The 23248-nt window shown below is 40.5% G+C and overlaps 1 protein-coding gene across 1 annotated transcript; it reads left to right on the forward strand.

The window, feature by feature from the left end:
* The first annotated feature begins 4422 nt into the window (after nucleotides 1-4422).
* Nucleotides 4423-22061, forward strand: LOC121073442 (pancreatic lipase-related protein 2-like). The gene is made up of 14 exons (XM_040564308.1): nucleotides 4423-4575; nucleotides 8440-8533; nucleotides 10293-10341; nucleotides 11156-11310; nucleotides 12820-12945; nucleotides 14437-14571; nucleotides 16401-16509; nucleotides 17084-17200; nucleotides 17291-17413; nucleotides 18147-18265; nucleotides 19071-19200; nucleotides 19478-19589; nucleotides 20647-20814; nucleotides 21915-22061. The coding sequence occupies exons 2-14, from the start codon at nucleotides 8531-8533 to the stop codon at nucleotides 21976-21978; spliced, it is 1410 nt and encodes a 469-aa protein (XP_040420242.1). The 5' UTR covers nucleotides 4423-4575; nucleotides 8440-8530; the 3' UTR covers nucleotides 21979-22061.
* The last annotated feature ends 1187 nt before the right edge of the window (nucleotides 22062-23248 follow it).

The raw sequence follows: 23248 nt of genomic DNA on the forward strand, positions 1-23248 counted from the left end.
ATCTGAGATCTGTTCTCCCTTTTTTCAGGTAACGTCTAAACCCACAGTTGTGTTGTATCAGTTACTAACCCACCCATAACCTCACACATCTTGGGAGCAAGTTGGTCTTCCCAGATAGCACTCTTGCAAGTTTATCACCTCAGTCCCTTTTCTTGCAAATTCTCATTAATATTTTTATAGTGAAATTATTTATGTTTACTTCCCTCAATCAAAATTAGTGATTTTTTTCCCCTACAATAGGCTCCAACTTCCAAATATGTGCATGCTATATAGAGGGTAAAATAAAATAATCGGGACAGGATTTTGCTGAGACTTTAACCCATTTTTAGGTCAGGGTATTCTATGTAACCCATAGGCTCTAACTGTAACCTTTGGTGTTGTCCTGGAACAGAAGCAAAAAAAATGAGGAGCTTTGAATGTGCTTTCCCAACACTTATTTCAGTTATCCTTCCAAAATCAAAGCTGGTTGAGATTGAGGTTGCCTCTGGGAGGCTAAACAGTTGCTCGCTGACCCATCACAAAGCCTATCTACGCAGACAGTCTATGAAACTCATGGATCTCTTTTTTATTAACACAGAATCAGGGACTTGGCAATTTCAGTCTCCGGGCTGCTTCAAGCTATGCTGATTCCAATTACTATGAAGTGGATGTTGATAGCATGCCGAAATTTATTTTTGATGGGGTATTTCCAAAATAAAACAGAGCCAGGAATTTGTTCTTTATCTCTAGCTATCAAGGATCTAAAACCTTCCGGAAAGAGCATGCATCATCACCAGCCCGCACACAAACAGAGCACACCTAGATTGCCGTGTTACCGGACAACATACGTCTCCTCCCAGCTACCACAAGATGGGATCGGCCAAGTGTCTTGCAACACCGGAAGCACAAGCAATATCTGAAAATACATGCTGACATTGGGGTCAGTCTCCTTTTCGTCCCATACATTTCAGACACTAGGAAAACTTAGGATATAATGTAAGAGGTGTCCAGAGCCCAAGGTAGCTAACTTTGTTCTAAGCCACTGTTTTGTGTCTGAGCTGTTCAGATCCATTCTTTCATAGATCATTTGTGAAGATTTGCATTTGCCTATCAGTCTGCAAGGCAAAACCTACAGCTATTCCTTTTTATTTCTGCTTCTTCCTTCAAATAAATTAAATATTTTAGTGTTAGTAGGAAATAAAGCATTCAGAAAAAAGGACTTCACCCTCTTCTCTTTTAATTCTGCCTATTACTTGGAAAGGAAGCCTGGCTCTCCCTAATCTTTCCACCCACTCTGGTTTTGGTTACTTCCATCACCGCCTTTAAAATTCTCCCGTTTCTGTTTCCTTACCATGATCCTATGTTCCGTAAGTCTTCAGCTCACAAAACCAGAAGTTAACATTATCTCTGCTTGCTTTGGGCAAGGGCAAGGGACTGCTTTGACTGATTCAATGAGCAGAGAGCAAGTATCATGGAAGGTCATCAATATTTATCATCTCCAAAATATTCATTTTATTGCTGCTGTGCAACACTGAAAAGGATACGCTAAGGCAAATTGGTTTTGCTTTTTATTCAATATAAAGTTTGCTCACTTGACCAGAATGAACACATCAGAGTTAGACAATAGAAATATCAAGAAAGTCTTTTATTCGTGGCTCTGTCACTCAGGGACTAATGGTAAGATTCTCCAAGAAGGTGAGTGGTCTTTGTCTATGCATATTAGCAATTCTCTAGGGGATGCAATAACAAAGCTACTTCCAGGTGACCTTCTTTCAAGCTAAGAAATTCATTAACCATCTTCAATCTAAAATTGAAATGAGAGAGAAAAATATTGCTTTTAGAATTTTATTCACTTATCTTGCTATGAAAGCCTTGGTAATTTATATATCACTGCACTTGAAACACAGTTGCTGAGTTTCCTTTGGAGAACATGATTCTCAGTGAGTGTTTTGATCCTTTTTTTCCTGCTAATGCGAAGGCCACTACCATCAGAATACGTTTATGTCCTTGATAATTTTCAAGTTGACATTTATAAAACCATCTGGATGCGTTCACTTGCATATTGTCAGAGGCAACTGCAGAAACCAGACTTTTGTTACTATCCGTAAAAACCTACTGTTCCTCTTAAGTCATAAAAACATACCAAGAAAAAGCAGCCATTCCTAAAGCAAGCTAGACCTCGAAAACCCTGTAACATAGGCTATAAACTCTTTCTAGTGTTGAATCCATCTTGTCATTCTGAGCTACATTAATATTATCTGCACCACTGCATATTCCTCTGAAATACACTGACAGCGAGCTTCTGTGTTGAAAATGTGTATGGTTCCTCCATATTAACTGGGCTACAACTTCTCAACATACAGAGCAGACGAAAAAGCAAACTGAAGAATGGAGTTAGTGAACTTAAAAACTTGCCAAATGCTTTTCTCAGTTATTCGTGCACATTTGTCCAAGGAGGTATTGTATATCTTGCTTCTTATGAGCCTGCATCTCTGTTTCAGTTTGTAACTGTGCGCTTCTGGGGATGTTCTGCAGCACCATTTTAACACTCACACACAAAACGCAAGCTCTGTGGAAATTACAGCAAAATATTTGAGCATACCCAGCAGTCCTGGTCCCCTAACAAATGCTTTTAAGGGGTCTGATTTTCACACAAAGACGTTCAGCAATTTTGGAATATATTTCATCATTAATAGAGGCACCAGTTTCACTGGCTGCTTTCCATATAACTTACATGCCAATATGCTGACAAACGGGGAACATGACACTCCTTATCTCTGTTCTGTGGCTCCCCAGCCCCATGCCTTCCCTGACTTATCCAAAGAGCTGTATCCATCTGATACTGTTCCCATAAGTGCTGCCCAATTTCTATCTTCCAGTCAATCTTCCAGTTCATTTTCTATCTTCCAGTCAATGAGGTTTTTATTATTTATAACTGTTATTATATATTTTTATATTTATATATATATCACACACATATTTAATTTTTATTATTTATATTTTTATTATACAGTAGATCTGTAAATCATTTCTTACTAGCTAGATCTGTTCTCTTATCTGAAATTACATACTTGTCTTCAGTCTGAGCAGCAATTAAATATGAGATCCCATCACTGACCAGCCACTGCTTCTTTCTGATTCCTCTGAGACTTCTTGCTAGTGATGATCGCTGCAGATGGCATTGGTTTGCACCACTTCACCAACAAACAAGAACCAGTCCCCAACCCAAACACTCGCACGGGCTCCGTAGACTACAAGGAGTGACAGACGCTCATGTCTTGTATTTTACAATGCATGCTGAGCACGTTATGTACTGCTTAGCATATGAAAAAAATGCACCTTAGGTGATATTTCTGAATTTATACCTTCTCTCAAACACTGCACGTATCTCAAGACCACAAACTGGCTTCTTATATGAAACTTAGATTCAACCCAAGTCACTTCCTGCCCCTAGGCAGTTGAATCACTCCATGTATAACGATGAATGTCACTCACAGTTGTGTGAACAGGTGACTATGGGAGCACCTATCCCATAGGTAGCAGTGCAGTGACTTGAGGTCTTGCCCAGGAGCTGCTGAAAAAACTGGGTTGTGACACACTCTGTGGTCTGAGCTCATTGAGACCCACAGCTTGCTGAGCAAAGAAAAGTACTTGGGACTTATGTGCTGGACCACTTCTCTAGTCACTTGGCCATTAGAGAAAAAGATGCACAATGGTGATTATCATCATCCTCTCCTTCTCCTCCTGACATGTCTGAATGAAGGTGGCTGTGGTTTCTCGGCTCTATGCTGTTTGCAACAGTGCCAAGAGTTGTCGGTTTTATTTCAGAGCACACCAACCAATGTTAAAGCTTGGCACCTAATTAGTGAATCCCACATGGCCTAAGAGGACATAGATTAGTCGAAATGGTAGTGGGTAGACAGAGCTTGAGTAACTTTACTAGCAAAAGCTAATAAATCCTCAGGCACTATGTTGTACAACAATTCTTCCTGCCCTCCCCTTTTTAAAAGGAGCTAACCCACTATCTCTTAAAAAAAATAAATAAAATAATAACAATAATAAAAATAATAATAAGCTTTGTTATACAAAAAGACACAAGGGTTTGTTTCACAAGGTACATATATCAGTCTGAGAACAGAGGGTGACACCAAACAGCATAATTAAGTTTCTGCTCTTAAGTGCCCACAGAGGAGGTTCAGTCTGTTGCCTACAGCAGGAGCCCCCAATAACCAGTTAACTCAGTTAAGCATTTCAATGTCCCATACCATATCCCCTTCAAGGGTTAAAACGGTCTCACCTTGCTTTTATTCACACCCACAGCAAAACCCTTAGAGGTAAATTTTTTGTTGATGAATTAAAAATGACGGGAGAGCTAGAGAGACAAGAAAAGGCAACATGTCACATCCAGCACTAAGAGTGTCATTCTGACAAAGGTCTCGCTCACCCACACCTGGCCTGTAATTAGGCACCGTGTGGGCAGGTCCACACCCATGGCAGTGGGACTGATTCCAAGTGAAAAGAGCCGGGAACAGCCGGGGCTTGACAGGAGCCACCTGAGCGGAGCGTACAAAGCAGCAACGCGGTCTGCAGTCAGCGGTAAGTGACTGAGGAATTGGTAGGGTTTGGGGGTAACTGTCCTTGCTAATGGATGGTTGGGGCTCCTGCTTAAAAAAAAAAAAAAAAAAAGAGACAGGCTGAACAGTACAAAGAGTGGTCCTGGAAGCAATACTGAGGAGACCCTGGCAGCAGCAACAGGGCTAAAAACTTTTCAATTCCAGGAAATCCCAGTAGGAGATGATCCTATCTGGACTGGGACACTGCAGTGCAGCTAAGAAAACTGGGTGGATTCAGTGGGGCTAAGGCAATTAGGCAGATAATGTATCTCTGTGTTTTTAAAGAAAGATCAAATGATGGTATTTCCACATAGAGTCTGGACTCTTTTCTTATTTATTTTAAGAAAAAGTACACAAGAATACAAATAATAGCTGAAAAGAAAAAATTAAGCACTGTTAGGAGCATTCTAAATGTAAAGGGAGAATGGAAGTGAGGAAGAATTACAAAGCTGTTATAGGGAAGGATGAGGCAAACAGGATGTGTTTTAGTACCACAGTTTATGGAGTAAGTTGTTATCAGCAAGGGTCATTCTGCACCTCAGAAATGGCAAAAAGCCAATAATGTTGGCCTTAGAGCTGGCTAAAAGTAACAGTAGTCTACCTATGAAGGACACTAGTGAAGTCCTGGAAGGACAGAAGTGGCCAGATCACAGCTGCAAGTCAGCTTAAGTTAGCCCGGAATTGGCATAGCCACCTCCCCAAACCGAATCATAGGTGGGTTTTTTGGTTGGTTGGTTTTGTTTTTTAAATATGATGCTTGTAGTTAGATTAAATAATCATAATTGCATGTTTTACTGTCTGAACACTACTGTAGGGACAAGGTGAGAACCCTATTATTTAGGAGGTCAAAGCAGATGGTGTTAGCTATGTCTGTTAATCAGGACATATTTAATAGGTTTTCTTCATTATTATCCTGACATTTCTCTGGATTGTACACCATTTCTAAGTGACTGACAGAAGCAACTTGAAAGCCCCAATCTTACTGTAATCTCTAATGATGAACAAATACATGTATGACTTTGCATATATACTGCCCTTTTATTGGAGCGCTTCCCACATTTAACGCCTCAAGAAAAGAATTTGCATCAGTATTCTGAGTCATTATGGGAGCCTAATGCCCTAGTTCACTGTCTCAGACTCGGTTTAAGAGGTCAGTAGATGCTCAGAAAACTCTAATACCCAGACCAGGCAACGTATGTGAACCCTGTTTTGCCTTACCTTGACACCTGCGAGGTCCAGAACCTTTTCCTTTCTCCAGATCACCTGACTACTTTGCTCCACTATGAGATTGATTTGTCTGCTGTTAAATTTGTTGGTTTCAGAGCTATTCATTTAGAGTCAGTTTCCTCCTGGAGAGCTTACCTAAAAGCTGGTGAGCCAGCAGGAAAGGAAACTGGCTAGTTGCCCAGATGCTCTTTTACTTATTATTACTTGTTTGTACTGAAGCACAGCCAAAGCTCCTTCATCTTGAATCTTACTATGGGCAATTTACAACCACATCTGAGGGATGGGGAGGAGACTGAGATGAAATTAAGTCTTCAACCAATTATGCCAGTTACTCTGCTCACCTGAATTAGTTCACTATATCACCAGCACTAAGCCCAGACCTGTGCACATTTGATAAGCTGGAGAAATGCTCTTGCTGTGTTAGCTACTGAACATGGACTGTGCCTGGAAAAGGTGTTCTTTGTATATTTGTACAGAATGGGCTAGGCCATCTCTACAAAATATATTTTCAAAAAGTTAGAGTGGATTTTCATGTATTTACATACGGCTAAATACATACATGTTCTCCTTTGTGAGGCCTACAGATACTGCTGTAATATTTTTTATCCTCAATTTCTTTTATCCATTTGTGTAACTTTACAATGTTTGGGTGTGTAATTAGCAAGTGGTATCTAAATGCCTCAGGCTCAAATACATGCAATAAGTTTTTGGGAGAAGGGGAAATTAACTTGTAACTTATAGTCAAGGATTCTCGGCTAAACTCTGGATTACTTCTCTTTTGTGATGCCTTTACGTTAGTAACCAAACACTACACCAAACTACCAAAAAATATGAAAGACTAAATTAAAACAACTGAAAGACAGAAATGTTCTTTCTTCAAGGACAATGCTGGAGCAGGAAATATAGGAAGTATGGTTGGAAGTCAGGAACAGTACGGCAGGAAAGCTGGAAAAACAGAAATCTAAATGGTGAAAAATAGGTTATGTCTTTGGGAACAATCATCTGTGCTTTGAGACTTTGTACTCCTAGGCAAAACAGTCCTCTCTTCAGTTTTTGCTCCACATTCCTTCTTTTCCATCCTCTTGATTGCCCAAGATGATGTTCTCTCAAACTTCTCAATTTTTTTAGTATCCCTCCTGAATTGTGCATTCAAGCAGCAACAAAACCTCTGTACTCCTTAAATAACAATCCCCATCCATATATTAATGTATGTTGTATATTTGCATGTGTGCGTGCATATATATATCTCTCATCTGTGTATGTGGATAAAGACTAAAAAGTTCTTTAGCAACTCAAAAGTTCTAGTAATATATTAGAAAAACCTCAAAGGCTTTTTCAGTTATTGCTTCCTCAAAATGTTTACCTCCATTTAGTAAATATAATATGCAGTGTGACAGCATTTACTTTCCCAAACAAATAAAATAATCCAAAATTAATTACATGTACTTTTTATTTACTAATCCTTTAGCCTAGATGTCAGTACTTTTTCAGTACTTTTGGATCACTGTCACCAGTGCTGAATGTTGACATGCAATGTAATACCAAGAACTGATTCTTCTAAAAATTTACAGAGTAATGATCCATCGTAAACATTCAATAAATCTAGTGTCAAAAGCCACAGCTAAAAAACGTGATCACATTTTGATCATGATGTTATGTGATTGTGCACAATAGCAAGAACGGTATTTCCAATCCAGGGCTTGCCTCCTAGTTATTGCCGTTATACTCTGAGATGCAGTAATTACTCAAATTTTAATCTACTTAATCCGCACATTCAACTTTTAATCCACTTAACTGTTGTAGCAGAGCATGTATAACATTTTAATTCCTTAACCAAAATATCAAGTAGCAGAACATCTTATTGGAATTCAAGTATTATGAGACTAGTAATATTGATCTCATACGAGTGTCATGTCATGTAATTGAATTCAATTACACAATTTAATCTTTTAACAGTTTTGCACAAATTTTCTTTTCAACTGTCCTGTGGAAAGTTTCATTATAGTGCCTCAGGCTGATATTGCCCTGAAGCTCCACAGATCATTCGTCTTATCTTTTCTTACCTGTTAGCATATCAGATTTTTTCAAACCACGTCTATGGAATTTTCTTACTAATCAGTAACTTAACAAAAATTTTTCAATAGATTTTTTTAATACTCTTAAAATGGAAAAAGAAAAAAAAAAGGTTCTTAGCTAAGCTATGAGTTACCAAAGTCTCTTTATTTTAAAACACATAGTTCTAGCAGCTGTTCTAAGTGTCACCATCAATACTCTTTTTTTTTTTTTTTCCTGGTGTGAACATCAGCTTGTTTTGGTAAACATAGAAAAATAAAAGTGCAAAGACCTTGGTTGAGCTGTATCATTGTCTTTTGCCCAATTTTATCTAGTAATGAATCAAAAACATTGCATCTTTTTACTTCCTCCATACATGAAATATTCCTTCTTAACTCTACAGGCCATAAATGTATGTTAACATTGCTGCTTTTCTTATGAAATTCGTGTGATTTCTAATTTTAATTCCCAGTATTCCTTTTTCTTGTCCTGTATTCTTCCAGTTTCTTTCACTTTACTGAGTTAGCCTATAGGTACTTAACATCTTTTTCCTTTTTTTTTTTTAAAGCATAAAGCAACCCAGTCTGCACTAAAGAAAACAGAAAGCTTTTTGTGTCCTGTTACTGCTAACCACTGAAGGAGATAAGGGTGATAAAAGAATGGTGAGTAAAAGTCTTAGGAATTATATAAACAACATATTTTGTTTTAAATTAAAACAAAAACAAAACCACTATTTCCTAAAGGGAGAATTATCAGATGCTGATAATTAAAAGGTCTGACACTTGGTCTTGCCTCTCTTAAATAGACTGTGTCTGTGCACATGTCCTGAGAAGGTGTGGGTCCACGTGTGGGGCAGTCATATTCAGACTTTTTCATATCTCACAAGCCATCCACTAGCAGCCCATGAATCACAGGTTGAGCAACAGTGTCCAAAAGGTGGCTGGATTGTGAAGGGCAGCTACTAAACCTGTGTAGGTTTTATAGATTAGGATGTCAATCTATGAACATTCACTTTTTTTTTTTCCTCTGAGCTGAAGAGCAAAGTGGAAATGGCTATTACTGGTTGGCTACTAAGTGGGGTGCATATCCCATTTCATTCCGAGTAAAACAATGGAGCTCAGCATTCAGGAACCCTCCTGCCAGCAGTGCTGGTTAGGCTGAGTTCACATTCACGAACAAGTGATTCAAGTTCCTCTTGTTCAGCACTAAGGCTCTTAAATGCCTGTTGAAAGAATTTTCTCCCATCAAATTGTGTGGTGCCTCAACTCTTTTTAGAAAGATATCATTTCTTAACATCTCCCCAGTCCTTTTGTTATTAGGCTAACATAAACCAATATAGAAAAACTACCTGCTAAAAAAAATTGTCTCCCATCCAAACTATACACCTCTCTTCATAACAAAATGAATTGACTTTCCACACAGACACACAAAAGAGTTTTCTCTATCTTGAATTACTTGCCTAGCTACCCGTTCATTTCCAGCTTCTGCTTTCAAAGGACGAACCTCTGAAAAGAAATTGCTGATCACTCTTGTTTGGCAACAACCTCCCACATTTTCTAAAGTCATTACCCATTGGTGAGGTGTTCTGAAAAGAAGTACAGCACAGATTATAGACATGACCTGTGAGTTTTCATCCATTTTCTTCATAAGCCTATTAATTTCAGAGCTGCCTTTCAGATTTTAGGACTGAAAAGCAGTTAACAGCTCAAGATTGTTACTTTACAAGAAAAGCAGAATGTGGGAAAGGGGAGGTGGATGCCCTATGAAACACCTAAAAGAAGAAATTGAGAACAGTGAAGAAGGCAAACACAAAGGGAGGAAAATGATGAAATATGTGGAGCCACTGCCATAGGAAAGCCAAGGGAGGAAAATGTAGAGGAAAGAAATCCAAACAAAGGGGGAATATGAAGGTGCAGAAGCACAAGGAGCCCTGGGCGAGGGCAGCACAAATAGCATAAAGCTGCCAAACACGCAGACTTCCACCAAGTTACATGCATGCCCGTCAGTTCTGCCACACCTCCCACCTATCTGCTGGCCGTCAGGAGAGTCAGAACCTCATGGCCCAATTCACTCCCTCAGCAAACTACATCCAGCATTGGATGTGGAAGAAATGCAAAGAACAGAGAACTGAGTGGAGGGGAAGGATCTCCCGCCCCACCCTGCCAGTAGTGCTCCTCCCAATGCAGCCCAGGATGCCTGGAGACCCAACACACTGCTGGCTCATGGTCAAGTTGGTGGCCAGCAGGACCCCCCCCCACGCACCTCTTTCTGCAAAGCTCCTTTCCAGCCGATTGGCCCCTCAGGGGTACTGGGTTATTCCTCCTAGGCTGTAGTTCTTTGTGTTTCTCTTTATAGATCTGTCCCTTTTATAAAAATGTAACACAAATAAAAAGTTTAACCTGTATATTTGATTTGCTTTAGGTGGTTGGAATATGGATTATTGCATTTTATCTCCTTGGCACAGTAACAGGTGAGATACAACATCTATAAAAACCATCACTAAAAGATGAATTCAGACAAAATAATACAGAGGAGACGGTGACATCTTTTACATTGAAGTCATAGCATGATTTGTGTGTCATTGTATGGCAAAGTCTATTACTGGACAGGGACCTAATGCTAAAGGCTCCACCTCGTTTCAATTTTATTAAGAATACAAGATACATAACTTTATGCCAAAAATTCACAGAGGAGAACTGCAGTCATGTGCCCTAGCTCTATCAAGACAGTGCACGAATGTCTCTACCTGTTACTGCTGTTTACAAAGAATGGCTCGGTAATAGGGTGCTTAGTACAACAAACAGTGCTGTAACAGAAAAGTTGAGCATGAGAGCAAGAGACCTGTTTGATCTGGAAAATGATGATGTATTAAAAGAAACAATCAACTCATTCACTATGCAAGGCTACTGCATACGTATCCATTCCTACAATGAGACGTAATGCTTTGATGCAGGAAGAATGCGGGAGCAGTTCTAACAAGCGTTTCTTAAAAGACTTTTAATAAATAAATAAAATAAAACACCTTTTACAAGCTGAGAATATGGTGTCAAAATAGTGTCTGGATCCCTACTTGGTTTGGTTTATCTTCAAATTATATAGTTCCCCTTGTGTTACCTACCTCAGGCAATACCCATAAAAGAAACAAGAAGAAATCTGTTTCAAAATCAATCACAGAACAAAATCCTCAGTTTCCTGAGGACAGTCTTCAGACTGTTGCAGTCTTAAACATATTATCTAGCTGTAAGAGAGTCCAAAACATAAACCATTTGTTTCTTCTACTCTAGGTAAAGAAATTTGCTTCCCCAGGCTTGGCTGTTTCTCAGATGACCCCCCGTGGTCTGGGGTACCAGGGAGACTTCTGACAGGTTTGCCTGACTCTCCTGAACATATGAACTTGAGCTTCTCTCTCTACACCAGGGAAACAGGAAATAACTCACAGGTGACATTTATTTTTAACATCAAGAACTGACTAAAGCTACCAATGTTTGTTAACAAGCCCACATCAGTCATCATAGGCAAATGAGTCAAAATAAGAAGCTAGCTTCAGTGTTCACTCATTACTGTACCTTCAACCTGTTTGGGGTAAAGCATAGAATGATGGTGAGGGAACTGTCAGGTGGAACAGGTTTCCTGGTATTTTCCTGCACAAGAACTGGGCTATAGCAGACTGCCCTTTGCATGTGTTTAGATCTCTCAGGAAAGCTGGAAAACTGTTCAAATAAGCAGCTTTCTGAATGCTCAGATAGGGGAACAAGTACTGCTGGTTTATGGGGAAGCTGCACCAGTGACTTCTAAAATCAGAAGTCTGAAGCAGGCCATTTTCATACGGTTTTCAAACCACACTCCTCCTTGAAGTCTGAGTGACTGTACACTCTTACCTGCCTCTCTCCATGCTGAAAATAAGACAGAACTACCCAAGTTGTTTATGTCCTGAAATTCTGAGCCAAGCAAGGAGAAGGATCTGCAAGATGTGGGGCTGGGACCACATCAATTCAGCAAATGCACGTGAAGCTGCTAAATCCCTTGCAGGCTCCTAGACCTAGTGTCCCCTGTTCCATACAGGAACATTTATCCACTGCCATGAAATACGATGCACCACAAGCATTGCAGCTTACAGCAGTCCTGTTTGCCATGCTACAAGTCCAGCTCAGGCTCTTTAAGGATGAGAAGTTACACCTGTAATAAACTTTTACGATCTGCAGAGCAGGGACATGTGAGCTCACAGCACACAGTCAGCATTGGTTACTCAGGCATTTCGGTTGTTGATAAAATAAGTCAAAATACACCTTGCATTACTTCCCAGGCACTGCACCTAAACATCTCCCTGATCTAGTGCACAGCCCTTCCACACCCAAACTCCCTGAGCTCACATCACAGGTGCTATATTTGTTTGAAAACAATACAGGTGGTCAGAGATCGCACTCAGAGTAAAAGATATATATAATTAAGCAGCTTGTGGCAACGTGTGGTGGGCAAAGATCAGCTTCACCACTACTGCATACAGTTCTTGCATTAAATTCTTTCAGCCTTTCTGGAGTAGCTGGTGACAAAAACAGACATGAAACATCACCTGCCCAGAAAGACATGCTGTTTCTTAGATGCAAAGCAGCACACAGAGGCCAAAGGTCAGGTCAGTAGAAGGACAAGCTGAATCAGGAGGCATGGAGCCCTCTGGAGGAACTCATCCATCTCAGGCACCATGGACCTTATATGGGGGGTTCCTGCTGCATCAAGGAAAATAGACAGGAGCAGCAGAAACCACGTTGGCACAACTTTGGAGACAATGGTGGGACTGGGAAAGATGGGATAGAGAAATGCCTGGGACTCTGCCCATTATAAGGAGTTGTGTGAGTCCTACAAAAGTGATGACTTAGATTACACTTTTAAAACATTTAAAAGTGTGAGAAGATAAAACAACTTGATTTTTTGTTTGCTTGTTTACACACAGGTGATCTCAGCGATAAACTCCTCAACAATCCAAAACTCACATTTCTCCTCACGCAGGAAAACCTCCTTCATCATTCATGGATTTGGCAGCACTGGAAAAAAAGGCTGGGTGGTAGAAATGTGCTTGGTATGAGACAATATCCTCTGTTTTCCTTCAGTAGTTGTAACTACATTCTGTCGTTATCACTTAGACACCAAGATTCACCTCCTATTTTGTAATGCATTAAATAGTTGCAGATACCAACCAAGAAGTTACCAACCAAAGCCAAAACGTTCCCGTTCTGGAAGGTGCTGCATAGTCAAGGCTTCTTGGTCATCTCCGACATTGTGCTTCTCTAGAGAATTTTCATCCCCAAAACCCTACAAATCAGATCAAAGCAACAAACTGAACACAGATGTCCCCAGCCTCTGCACTGGTGTCAGAATATCAGATTAGGCCAACTCACTGTTTCTCCCATCAGGAACTATTGAACCATCCTTCAGCTGAAGGCTTTCCTGAATAGTTCAGGTTTCAATCTACAAACACTCTTCTGTTTCAGAACTATTCAATTTGTAAAGAAAGAAAGAAAAAAAAAAGAAAGAAAAAGAAAAAGGAAAGACAAAGCTTTCTGTTTGATTAATGAGTGCAAAGGGAAAAAAAAGATTTCAAAAAATGAAATGTGGAAGCTACCACAAAACAGAGCTGCTGCCCTCTGGCCAGTGGAGTGTATAGTGGTGGTGTCAGCCTTGGCTCTGACAAGGAAGCGAAAATCTTCTGTGGTTTCTGCTTCTTTCACAAAGACAGAAAAAGACCGCCACTGAATGCTAAGTCACAGTTCCGCAGCATTATTTTTTTTCGTAAATCTGTGAAAACTTTTAATCTAGAATATTACATTTCCAAATTTTCCAGTGGAAAAGAAACAGCAATTCTGTCTGCCTCACTAGAAGCCATTTTCATGATGTACCTAAAGGAAAGGATTCAAGCTTCTGCTTTCTTTGCCATTCACCTTCAGCTGTTTATCATGCATCAATTTTTGTTTCTACTCCTTGATCCTTCTCAAACCTTACATAAGCCTTAATCACAGAAAGCTATGGCTGCAGACTTTAATACGTGATTCATCTAGCGGAAAAATCACTGATCTCTGCAAGGCTGTGGCCAGTACAGAGGTGGCAGATACACATTAGGTATCTTTGCTGAAACAGGAACTTTCTAGTCTGCTCTGAACCTTTCCAGTCTGACACGATTTTCCCTGTTTTAAAGACACTTGGTAAATAAGTACACTTCTTATAGTATTTAGTTAAGCTACAGATGACTTTCAAAGAAAGTCACATAGCATACATAACAGCTACTGTGCAGTGTGTGGCTTTTCCAAATCATATCAAATATGTACATAAATGGCTTATAGCAAAATATTTTTGATTACAGTCTTTCAAACTGTTTCTCAAAACTTTTTGCTGTGTTCTGTTTTATAAGAAGATTTATTTTTCAGCGTGGAACAGGCTACAGTGAAGAGTTCGATTCAGTAACGAATGAGAAATTGCATGATTATGTTACCATTTATTGTTTATTTTGATTTAAGTTGAATTCCCATCTGCTATTTTGTTTCCTTAAATGCTTTGCTTTGTGTTCCCACATCAGCTGTTACTGGAGGCAGAAAACATGAACTGCATTGCTGTTGATTGGCACAAAGGTGCAAAAGGCACCTATGTCAGCGCAGTGAACAACATCCGCGTGATTGGAGCCGAGGTTGCTTATTTCATAAAAACTTTACAGGTAAAAGATGCAGCTCCACAACCTACAGTTCTTAAGCAGATGAGATGGGGTTATGATACTTCTGCTTTGATTTTGAACCTCATCTAGTACGGTCAGCTAGTGCTTCAGAAAGAGCGGCACAATGCATGCAGTTGAGATACAGCTAATTATACTAATTATCAGCTCTGTAAGGACTTCTCACAGCCACAAAAGACTCCAATTAAGCTAATGTAGTTGAAAAGAGGTGCCAATTAATTAAAGACCAGTAGGTGGCAACATTTCCGTATGATGTTACGGGTAAGAAGGCGTTCAGTGGCAATGAGGCAAGGCACGTTCAGTGCTTACAAGAGTCTTTACCTGAATAATTTCCTTCTAGCACAAGTATATCGGCACCTCAGCAGCACTAAAGTGACGTGGTGCTAAAAGCACCAGAGGTTTTCTTGATATTTGCTGTCTACGGGCACAATAAATTGTCCTGTTGCCTTCTAGTTGTGAACTTCATGTTCCTAAGGCAAGTGTTCACTTTTACTCATATAGCACAGGACTGCTCAGCTGCAAAGTTTAAGAGTACCACCGTGTCCCACTGATTTCAAATGGACTTGCAAGTACTTAGGGCTGCTGAAATCAGCCCCTATTTGGCTGCAGACTTGATGCTGGAAACTAGGCAATCCTCGCGTTGCAGAGATATTCAGAGACCACAAGGCCACATACCAACTTTATGAATACTTGAGTACCAAAAACCATTTCTCTAGAACCGGCTGAGGCACAGTTTGCTGTTTCTACCTAGGAAGGCTCCATATCTAGCCTCACACTATTGTTTTTGTGTCTTTCTTCTTTGCATACAACTCCCAGGTCATTTAAAGATGGTTCAGTTTCTTATGTGATCTCTGTCTGCCTCTTTTCATTTAATATTTCTATTACTGCACCATTTGTGGTCTGGACCTCTCTTTTTTCCATTACAAAACTGCAAAAAGTGATCCTTAATTTTTCTTTTCCACAATTTGCAGATTTGGGGAGTTTGGCTTTAAGCAAAGTTAAGCTGCACTGTAAACAGAAGAATTACAGTAAAGAGTATTTGAAGGTATCTGTCACCTGATAAGCACAGACAGACCAATAGTAAAGATCTGCCTTTTTTTTTTTGGGGGGGGGGGGGGGGGGGGGGTCGGTGGAGGGGGGGTTTATACATTACAAAAGAAAACAGTGTAAAAGCCTCAAGCAGTTAGCAAACAATCCTTGTTGGCTTTGCACATTACAAACCCAGGACATGCCTGGCTGAAATGTGTCCCCTGCAGGCAGACTACATGCTCATTAATTTCTACTGCTGTCTTCAAAGCATGTATAACACCTGAGAAGTGCAGGTCTTGTACAGGCGACTCTTGGCAAAGAGGAGAATGGATGCCAAACCCCTAAGCTTGTCAGTGAAGGTACTACTGAGTGACATGACCACATTTGCTAAGCAGACCCATGGAGAACAGTCGCATGATGAAAGAGGGCTCCATAACAGAGTCAATAAATAAAAAACAAGATCATATCATTGGAACTTTAAACTAGGGCTTAATCCAAATGAGCAAGAATGTTCATATTTTGTCACCAAGGGTAACTGAACATGGTAACCATATGCTGAGGCTATGATAGTGAATTCATCATCGCGAGGCATTTAAACTTCTAGATTGGGCATTTTTCTTTCAAGTCTTAGGTTAATTTAAACAATAATTAACTCAAGCAGCTCACACACTGTTGGCTAAGCAAGAAGTCAGCCTACAGGCTCCCAAAGGCCCTCAGCGTAAGGCACCCTTTTTGCTCACTACTGAAAGCCTGTGTTCTTGTCTCTCCACCACCACAATGATCAGAAACTCTTCAGGTACTGCCCTTGTGAAATCCATCTAATTGGCCACAGCCTGGGCGCACATACAGCGGGAGAGGCGGGAAGGAGGATTCGAGGCATCCGGCGGATCACAGGTAGGCTGCTCACCGAGGGGCAGATCTAGCAGGGACGCTTCTAGCGGAAAGAAACTTGCAGCACTCTGGTCTGTAGACTGGAATTAAACCATTGGCAGTGCTGCAAACACCATGTATGAATAAACAAACTTTAGGCTTCTCAGAAACAAGGGTAATTATTAAATCTTTTTTCTCTAGTTAGGTTTAAAACTATTTAGCAGAAGAGCTCTTTGTTAGTATGTTTGCAACATCACAGTCATCCACTGCGTTGAATCCAGCGCTATACCAAGACAAAACAACACATCTAAAAGCCTGTTTTCCTACTCATGATGCTCAACAGTCCAGTAACAAAACGACTGATAATAAAATGCCTCCTTCACAGTAATACAATGTTATTATATATCCTATTTGAAAATATTTTGCTTGTATTAGAATGAGTCTGTAGAAAGGTTCACATTGTGCATTTGGTTCAGTTTGGTCATTATTCAACATGACTTGTGCAATATTAAATGTCTGATGTTGTAAGTTGGCAAAAGACATTAATGTGTAACTTTTCCCTCTCCTGAACCCAAATTTCTTTATTTTTTTGTTAAAGGTTTGGACCCTGCTGGACCCTATTTTGAAGGCACTCCTCCAGAGGTGAGGCTGGATCCTTCAGATGCAAACTTTGTTGATGTTATTCACAGTAATGCTGCCCACTTTCCTGCCATAGGTAAGCATTCATGTGCAAGCAAGTAGCTGTAGAGATGGGCATGTTGCAGATGTACCTTGAGACTGTGACACAATCATGTACGAATCCTAGGGCTTGGAATGTACAACGCTACTGGTCACCTTGACTTTTACCCAAATGGAGGAACTGTAATGCCTGGCTGCAGTGATTTAATTCCAGAGATGAAACAAAATGATTTTGAAGCTCTTATTGCAGGTAAGCATACATTCCCAACATGCTCAGTATTTAATTTTCATTCAATTCTGAAACGTGAACTGTGAAAGTAGCTATTCTTTTGGAAGAAAACAGTACAAGATTTTTATTATTATTATTATTTGCCTATTTACTTATAAGAAGGAAAGTAAAATGAGAAATAAAGGCTAGATCAGAACAGTGCTACTCAGGGAACACTGCAGGAAAAGTCAGAGGTATCAAATAGGCCTAGGTTTTGCTTCTGCAATTTGAATTGAACCTGCAGAACACAGAGAGGCAAGTCCAGCCCCACACCAGCGACATTTCCAACAGGACACTTTCTAGGCTGAGGGTGGCCAGTGCCATTGCTAAACCTGCAGCACAACAGCACTGCTCTTGGTCCCTCGCAGGTGCTGCAAGGGGCATCCAGCACCTTGAAGGCACACAATAGACAGAAGCACACAGCATTGTCAGGGACTGTGGGCACCTCATGTCTCCACCTGAGACTTCTTCAGACTTGAGTGGATGGCAGAAGGCTGGGGAATTCTCTTTGTTCTACTAAACCTTTTAAAACTATACTTAATGTCACTTGCTGTGACATCATATATACAGACAGCTATGTATATGTTTGTGTGTGTGTATATATTACTAATCCATGCTGCTGTTGTATTCCATGTCTTAAGGTAAGGCAAGTACAAGTCTTGTACAGGATAGCAGGAGGTTATTTCATGGATGCTCACAAACTTTGTCCCAACAGATGCTACGATTTTTGGGGGATGCCATCACTCACGCAGCCACGAGTATTATTTTGAAAGCATCCTCTATCCCACCGGATTCATTGGATATCCCTGTGAATCATACAAATCCTATGAGGCAGTAAGTATATCGGCCCAAGAACAGATGAAATCTAAAGAAAATAATCAAGGCCTCTGCACTCAGGTTAGATCACACCATGTGCATAGAGCGCTTGTGGTTCTGCTCTCACATCACCTAGCCAGCAGCAGACCTGAGCTCAAAAGTCAGCTTGGGCAGTGCAAGTTAGTAGGAGGAGGCACAGCACACAGGGGATCCATCAACTATTTTGCTTTAGAAAAATGAATACACAGATGAAACCACCAAAATAAAGAGAAAAATAAAAAATAAACCCCATGCAATTCTCACCCTAAACCTTTATGCAAAGAACATATAGGCTCTTTGCATATTAACCCTACTAAGTCCTGGCTGGAAGAAGAGAGATTTGGAGCTTCCAAAAGCCTTAAATGTTCTAATTTACACCGGGCAGATTAGAGCACCTGAATAAATACACTAACAAAAGAAACTTAAAGCACATATGATTCTTTTGTCCCCCATATAGTGTTGCAACATGGATACAGGCAGGTTCCCTTCCATTGGTAGGGTAAATTAAACTTACATTTTGTCCTAGACTCTAGCTGAAGAATAGACTCCCCAAAATAGGGAGTTTCAGACCATCATGTACACAGGTATCATATCTGCTTATTCCACGTGTGCTTGTGTGCATGAGTACAGAGCCCATTATCAGGTTTTGGTGGTAAGATATAACAGCATACAGCAGTGCCCCAGCTTTGCAAGGTTAGAACAGAAGCCTTAATTGAGCCTTAATTTTGTCCAAGCCAGGATGAAAACCACACACCTCATTAACCGATGCTCATATCTTTCCTAGGGAGAATGTTTCCCATGTCCCCAAGAGGGGTGTCCGATGATGGGGCACTACGCTGACAGATTTCCAGATAAATTTAAGAGAGTAAACCAAAAATATTTTTTAAATACAGCAGCAGATCCACCTTTCACTAGTAAGTGGAGAAGGTTTGTTACAGTTGTTCACATTTGAAAAGTGATTGCCTTGACACGATTTACAGCCATGCTCTTCTGTTACTTCTATAAACACCTACTAAGACCTCTGACAAAAAAAAAAAATGCTGCATCATCATCATCTTTCAAGCTCAATGAATCTTTCATTAGCTAGCATGAATGAATTCTGGTCAGAAAAAAAGCATTTTCCAGGATGCTAGCACTTTTAATTCTCTCCTATCAATGACAATCCAGTTTTATTCTGCTGTTCTTACGCAGGTTGGAGACAAAAAGTGTTTATCAAACTGTCTGGTGTAAAGAAAATGAGGGGGGACATAAACCTAATTTTCCATGACACAGAGGGGAACACAAAAGAATATGAAATTGCCAGGTAAGATAAATTAGTACTGCCCTATCGCATTTAATACTGCTAACCTTAATCTACACAGTTTCCAGATATTTGAGCAGTGTAAACCCTTATTCTTTGTTGCAGACAGTCTAGTTAACATTAGCTATGAAACAAGTTATCATGTAGGTAAGACCCATGAGAGCAGAAGGATGGTTGTGCCAAGAAGTAAAAGTCACGTCCTTTTCATGAGTTCTGTGACTTTACAGCAAATTAGGAATGCAGCTTGACGAAAGTGCTGTTTCTCTGAATTGCTCATTAAAGGAAAAAAGATTGCACCTCTTGTATTCACGTAATTCTGACTGCGCTCACCTGTTTCATACGCACGTTAGCGTGACCTCTCCCATGCCAGCATTGCATCACATGCATTAATGCAGTCACCTGGGTGCTGATAAGGCTCCCTGCACTGCCAGTGGCTTGCTGTACGCTTTCCTGCAAGGCAATCCTGTGCCCGACCTCAGGTTGCAAAGTGGATGTGTGTACTTCCTCCATCGATACATTAAAATCCATCACTATGATATAAATATCACATTTATACAGTCTGGACAGTGAGTTTCATTCACAGCTTATCATCTCTGTTGGCTATCCAAATCATAGCTCCCACTGTCTTCTGTACTTGCTGTGAAACAAGCACCTCCACGTGCTCTCCCATGCCCCTGTGTGTGTGTGTGCAGAGCAGAGCCACAAGTTCCCAGCTCATCTATAAAGTCACAGAAAAATCCTCTCTGAAAACCTCACCCAGAGCCCTCCCTACCTGCAAAACCCAGCGCTCAGGCACTGGAGGCACACAAACGCCAGCAGCCATCCCCACCTCACCCTGATCATCTCCTGGTTGTCTCCTGCCACATGCCCACTAAAAGTTTTTGGTATTGTTTTTGTCCTCTCCCTGTTCAGCGCATGCCTACAGAGTCCCAGTCCAGCACCCTATGCTGTTGCAAAGTACAGCAACAAAGGGAAAAGCCTGATCTTGTGAAGAACAAAACTTAGTCCAGTAGTCTCTAAACTATTACATTTATCTTCACTGTCTTCATTCTGTTTCCAGTGGAGCCCTCTCTGAAGACCAGGTTTATACAAAATACCTTGATGTTGAAATTAACCCCAAAAATACTGCAAAAGTTGAATTTCTCTGGAATAAAACTTTATTCACTCTGCTATGGGCAAGACTGGGAGCAGAAACAGTCAACATAATTCACGGAGAAGATGGTCGTCGGTAAGTAGGTGCTTTCAACAGGTCAGAAGGAATGGGAAAGGAGTGCAAGACTCTGGGAGACAGGATTAAAAAATAGTCTTGATAAACCAGACACACAATGTGTAATCAACAGCATGAATTTCAGTAATGACAAGATACTACTCTTTCGACAGAAAAGGAAATGTTTGAATACAAAATGGTGAATAACCGTCTGGAAAAGAATCCAGTAGTGAATAATTTGCGGAGGATACTCTGCCCCAGCAAAACAATTACAAACCAGCACCACAGTGCTGTTGAGATAAAGCAAGTCTCATCCCCAGGTGCATTACCAGGAGTACTGTATAGATGATCAGGGAGTAGTTATTCTAATTTAATTGGCTGGGCTGAGAATGTAACCAGAAGTAGGGTCATTTTCAAGCTTGGAGTGCATACTTCAGGTACCATGCACACAGAGTGAAGTCCAGAGTAACAGCAAGAGTAAGAGATTTAGTAGAGATGGTCTGTGTAGAGCATCTGAAGGAAATGTATCTTTAATCTCTATAGAGAAGCCTGGAGAGGGGCATAAAGACAGATGGATAAGCTGTTTGTGAAGGACCACAGTTTGCTGTTCTGCTTATCTGCTGGGTTTAGGTCAAGAACTAACTGATATGTTTCACAACAGAGAAAATATATGTTAGAGTTTTTTCTAGTATTTCTTATTGTTTGGCATTGGTATGGATTATTTAGACAAGAATGAAACCCCTTTTACTGTTAGCTCAAAAAAAAAAAAAAAAAAGCTGCAGAGTTTTGGCTGGGACAATCCAGTTAAACAGCTGGTGTCAGTAAAGGGTACTTACAAGATGGCTTTTTGACTTTTTACCTGGAACTCTATTTTTGTGAATCTAGAGGTGAATCATATCCATCTTTCAAAACCCAAATTTTGCAACTTTTCCTCATAAGAAGGAAATTTGCCTTGTTACTGCTAATATGTGAATGCCAATGGGCTTTTAGGAAGGTTTAAGTGGGGTTATGGAGCTAACTAACAACCCTCAAGGTGAGGGCTGACATCTTTTCCTTTGTGTGTGTGTGTGTGCATACGTATAAATAAAACAGATTTTGAATGACACTGTTTTCCTTCCCAGGTCAACTTTCTGTGGCCGTGGAACTGTGACATATGGAGTTCCCCAGCTCCTTACACCTTGCTAGAGGTCACTGAGTACATCTGTTCTGTGTGCTGCAGCTGAGTAAACAATCAGTCCTGTGCAAGGCAATGTTGGTGCTCAAGGCCATTAAAGAGAATTCTCAAACTGACTTGTTGCTTCCTTTTTTTTTTTCTTCAGTATTTCCAAACACATTTTTCAATATTTTCTCATGTTGAAGTCATGTTTATTGCACTCATAGCTATGGAAGCAACTGAAAATCACGTATGGCAAAATCCATCTCTAACACTGGCACATTCTTACTCTAATAGTGCCCCAAGAGAAGCGGGTAAAGACTTTTTCCCAACTCTGCTGATGATTTGCCAGGTTTGCTGCCTGCAGAACCCACTCTGGGCAACACCCCCACAGCCAGGAATTGTCCCCAGTGCCTCCGTTCTGCAGCTGATGATATGCTTCAAACCTTGCAACACCACGTATGAGCACTGCTTTCAGAAGACACGGTGGGCCAAGGAAAAAACAGAGCACAAAGACTTCAGCAAGTCAGAACAGCCCCTTGTGCACTGTACCTTCACAGAGGCACCAGGCAAAACTAAAAAAGTGCATCCCCAATACCCAGGACCACTCAGCAGCCCATCTGTTCAGCTTGCTTAAGGGAGCTGTGAGCCAGATACAGCTGCTCTTCCCTGCAGTGAGCACCCATTTAGCTCAGTGTTTCAGGAAGCTTTATTCCCTCCACCCTCACCTTTCATTTCTTTAACTACAGTTGACAGGACAAGAAAGAGCTCTCCTGTTAAGTTGAGGCTTCAATTTTTATGAGGCTAGGGTCACACCAACCATGTCCATGAACTTCTGCATCTGCTTCTCAACAAGTAGTTCTTCTCCACTACTCCCAGGTAGCACTTTCCTGCTCCACCTGTGCTGTGAACAACCTGATATTGCAGTGCCTCCAGGAATGGGGACTGCTTCTCAAACTATTGCCTAAAGGAAGTATGGTATTCATTAATTTGGATTCAGCTTCATGTGATACTGCTCTGTGGTCAAACGTCTGAGAATTATAGATGAGCTAGTTCAGATTCCTACATATATTTATATATGTAAATATAGGGAGAAAATTTAATTTCTTCCAGATAGTTTTATATTTAGCATGGTAACTTTGATTTCACCATTTTTGTCCTAGAAAATACCGAGTCCTAAGAAGTGTTTATAATCATTCCATAGGGAATTTGAATAACTCCAGGCTCTGCAAAAACTGGGATCGACTATTTCATGTTAAAGTGAACACTACTGCTCTGCAAAGAATGGCATGAATGAGCCAC

This window comes from Cygnus olor, chromosome 7 (assembly GCF_009769625.2).
Source record: "Cygnus olor isolate bCygOlo1 chromosome 7, bCygOlo1.pri.v2, whole genome shotgun sequence".
NCBI classification, from domain to species: Eukaryota; Metazoa; Chordata; class Aves; order Anseriformes; family Anatidae; genus Cygnus; species Cygnus olor.

Coding starts and splice junctions, on each gene's coding strand:
- LOC121073442 (XM_040564308.1), top strand. Junction 17,414..18,146: donor TTTTGAAGCTCTTATTGCAG/GTAAGCATACAT, acceptor TTGTCCCAACAG/ATGCTACGATTTTTGGGGGA. Junction 18,266..19,070: donor CATACAAATCCTATGAGGCA/GTAAGTATATCG, acceptor TATCTTTCCTAG/GGAGAATGTTTCCCATGTCC.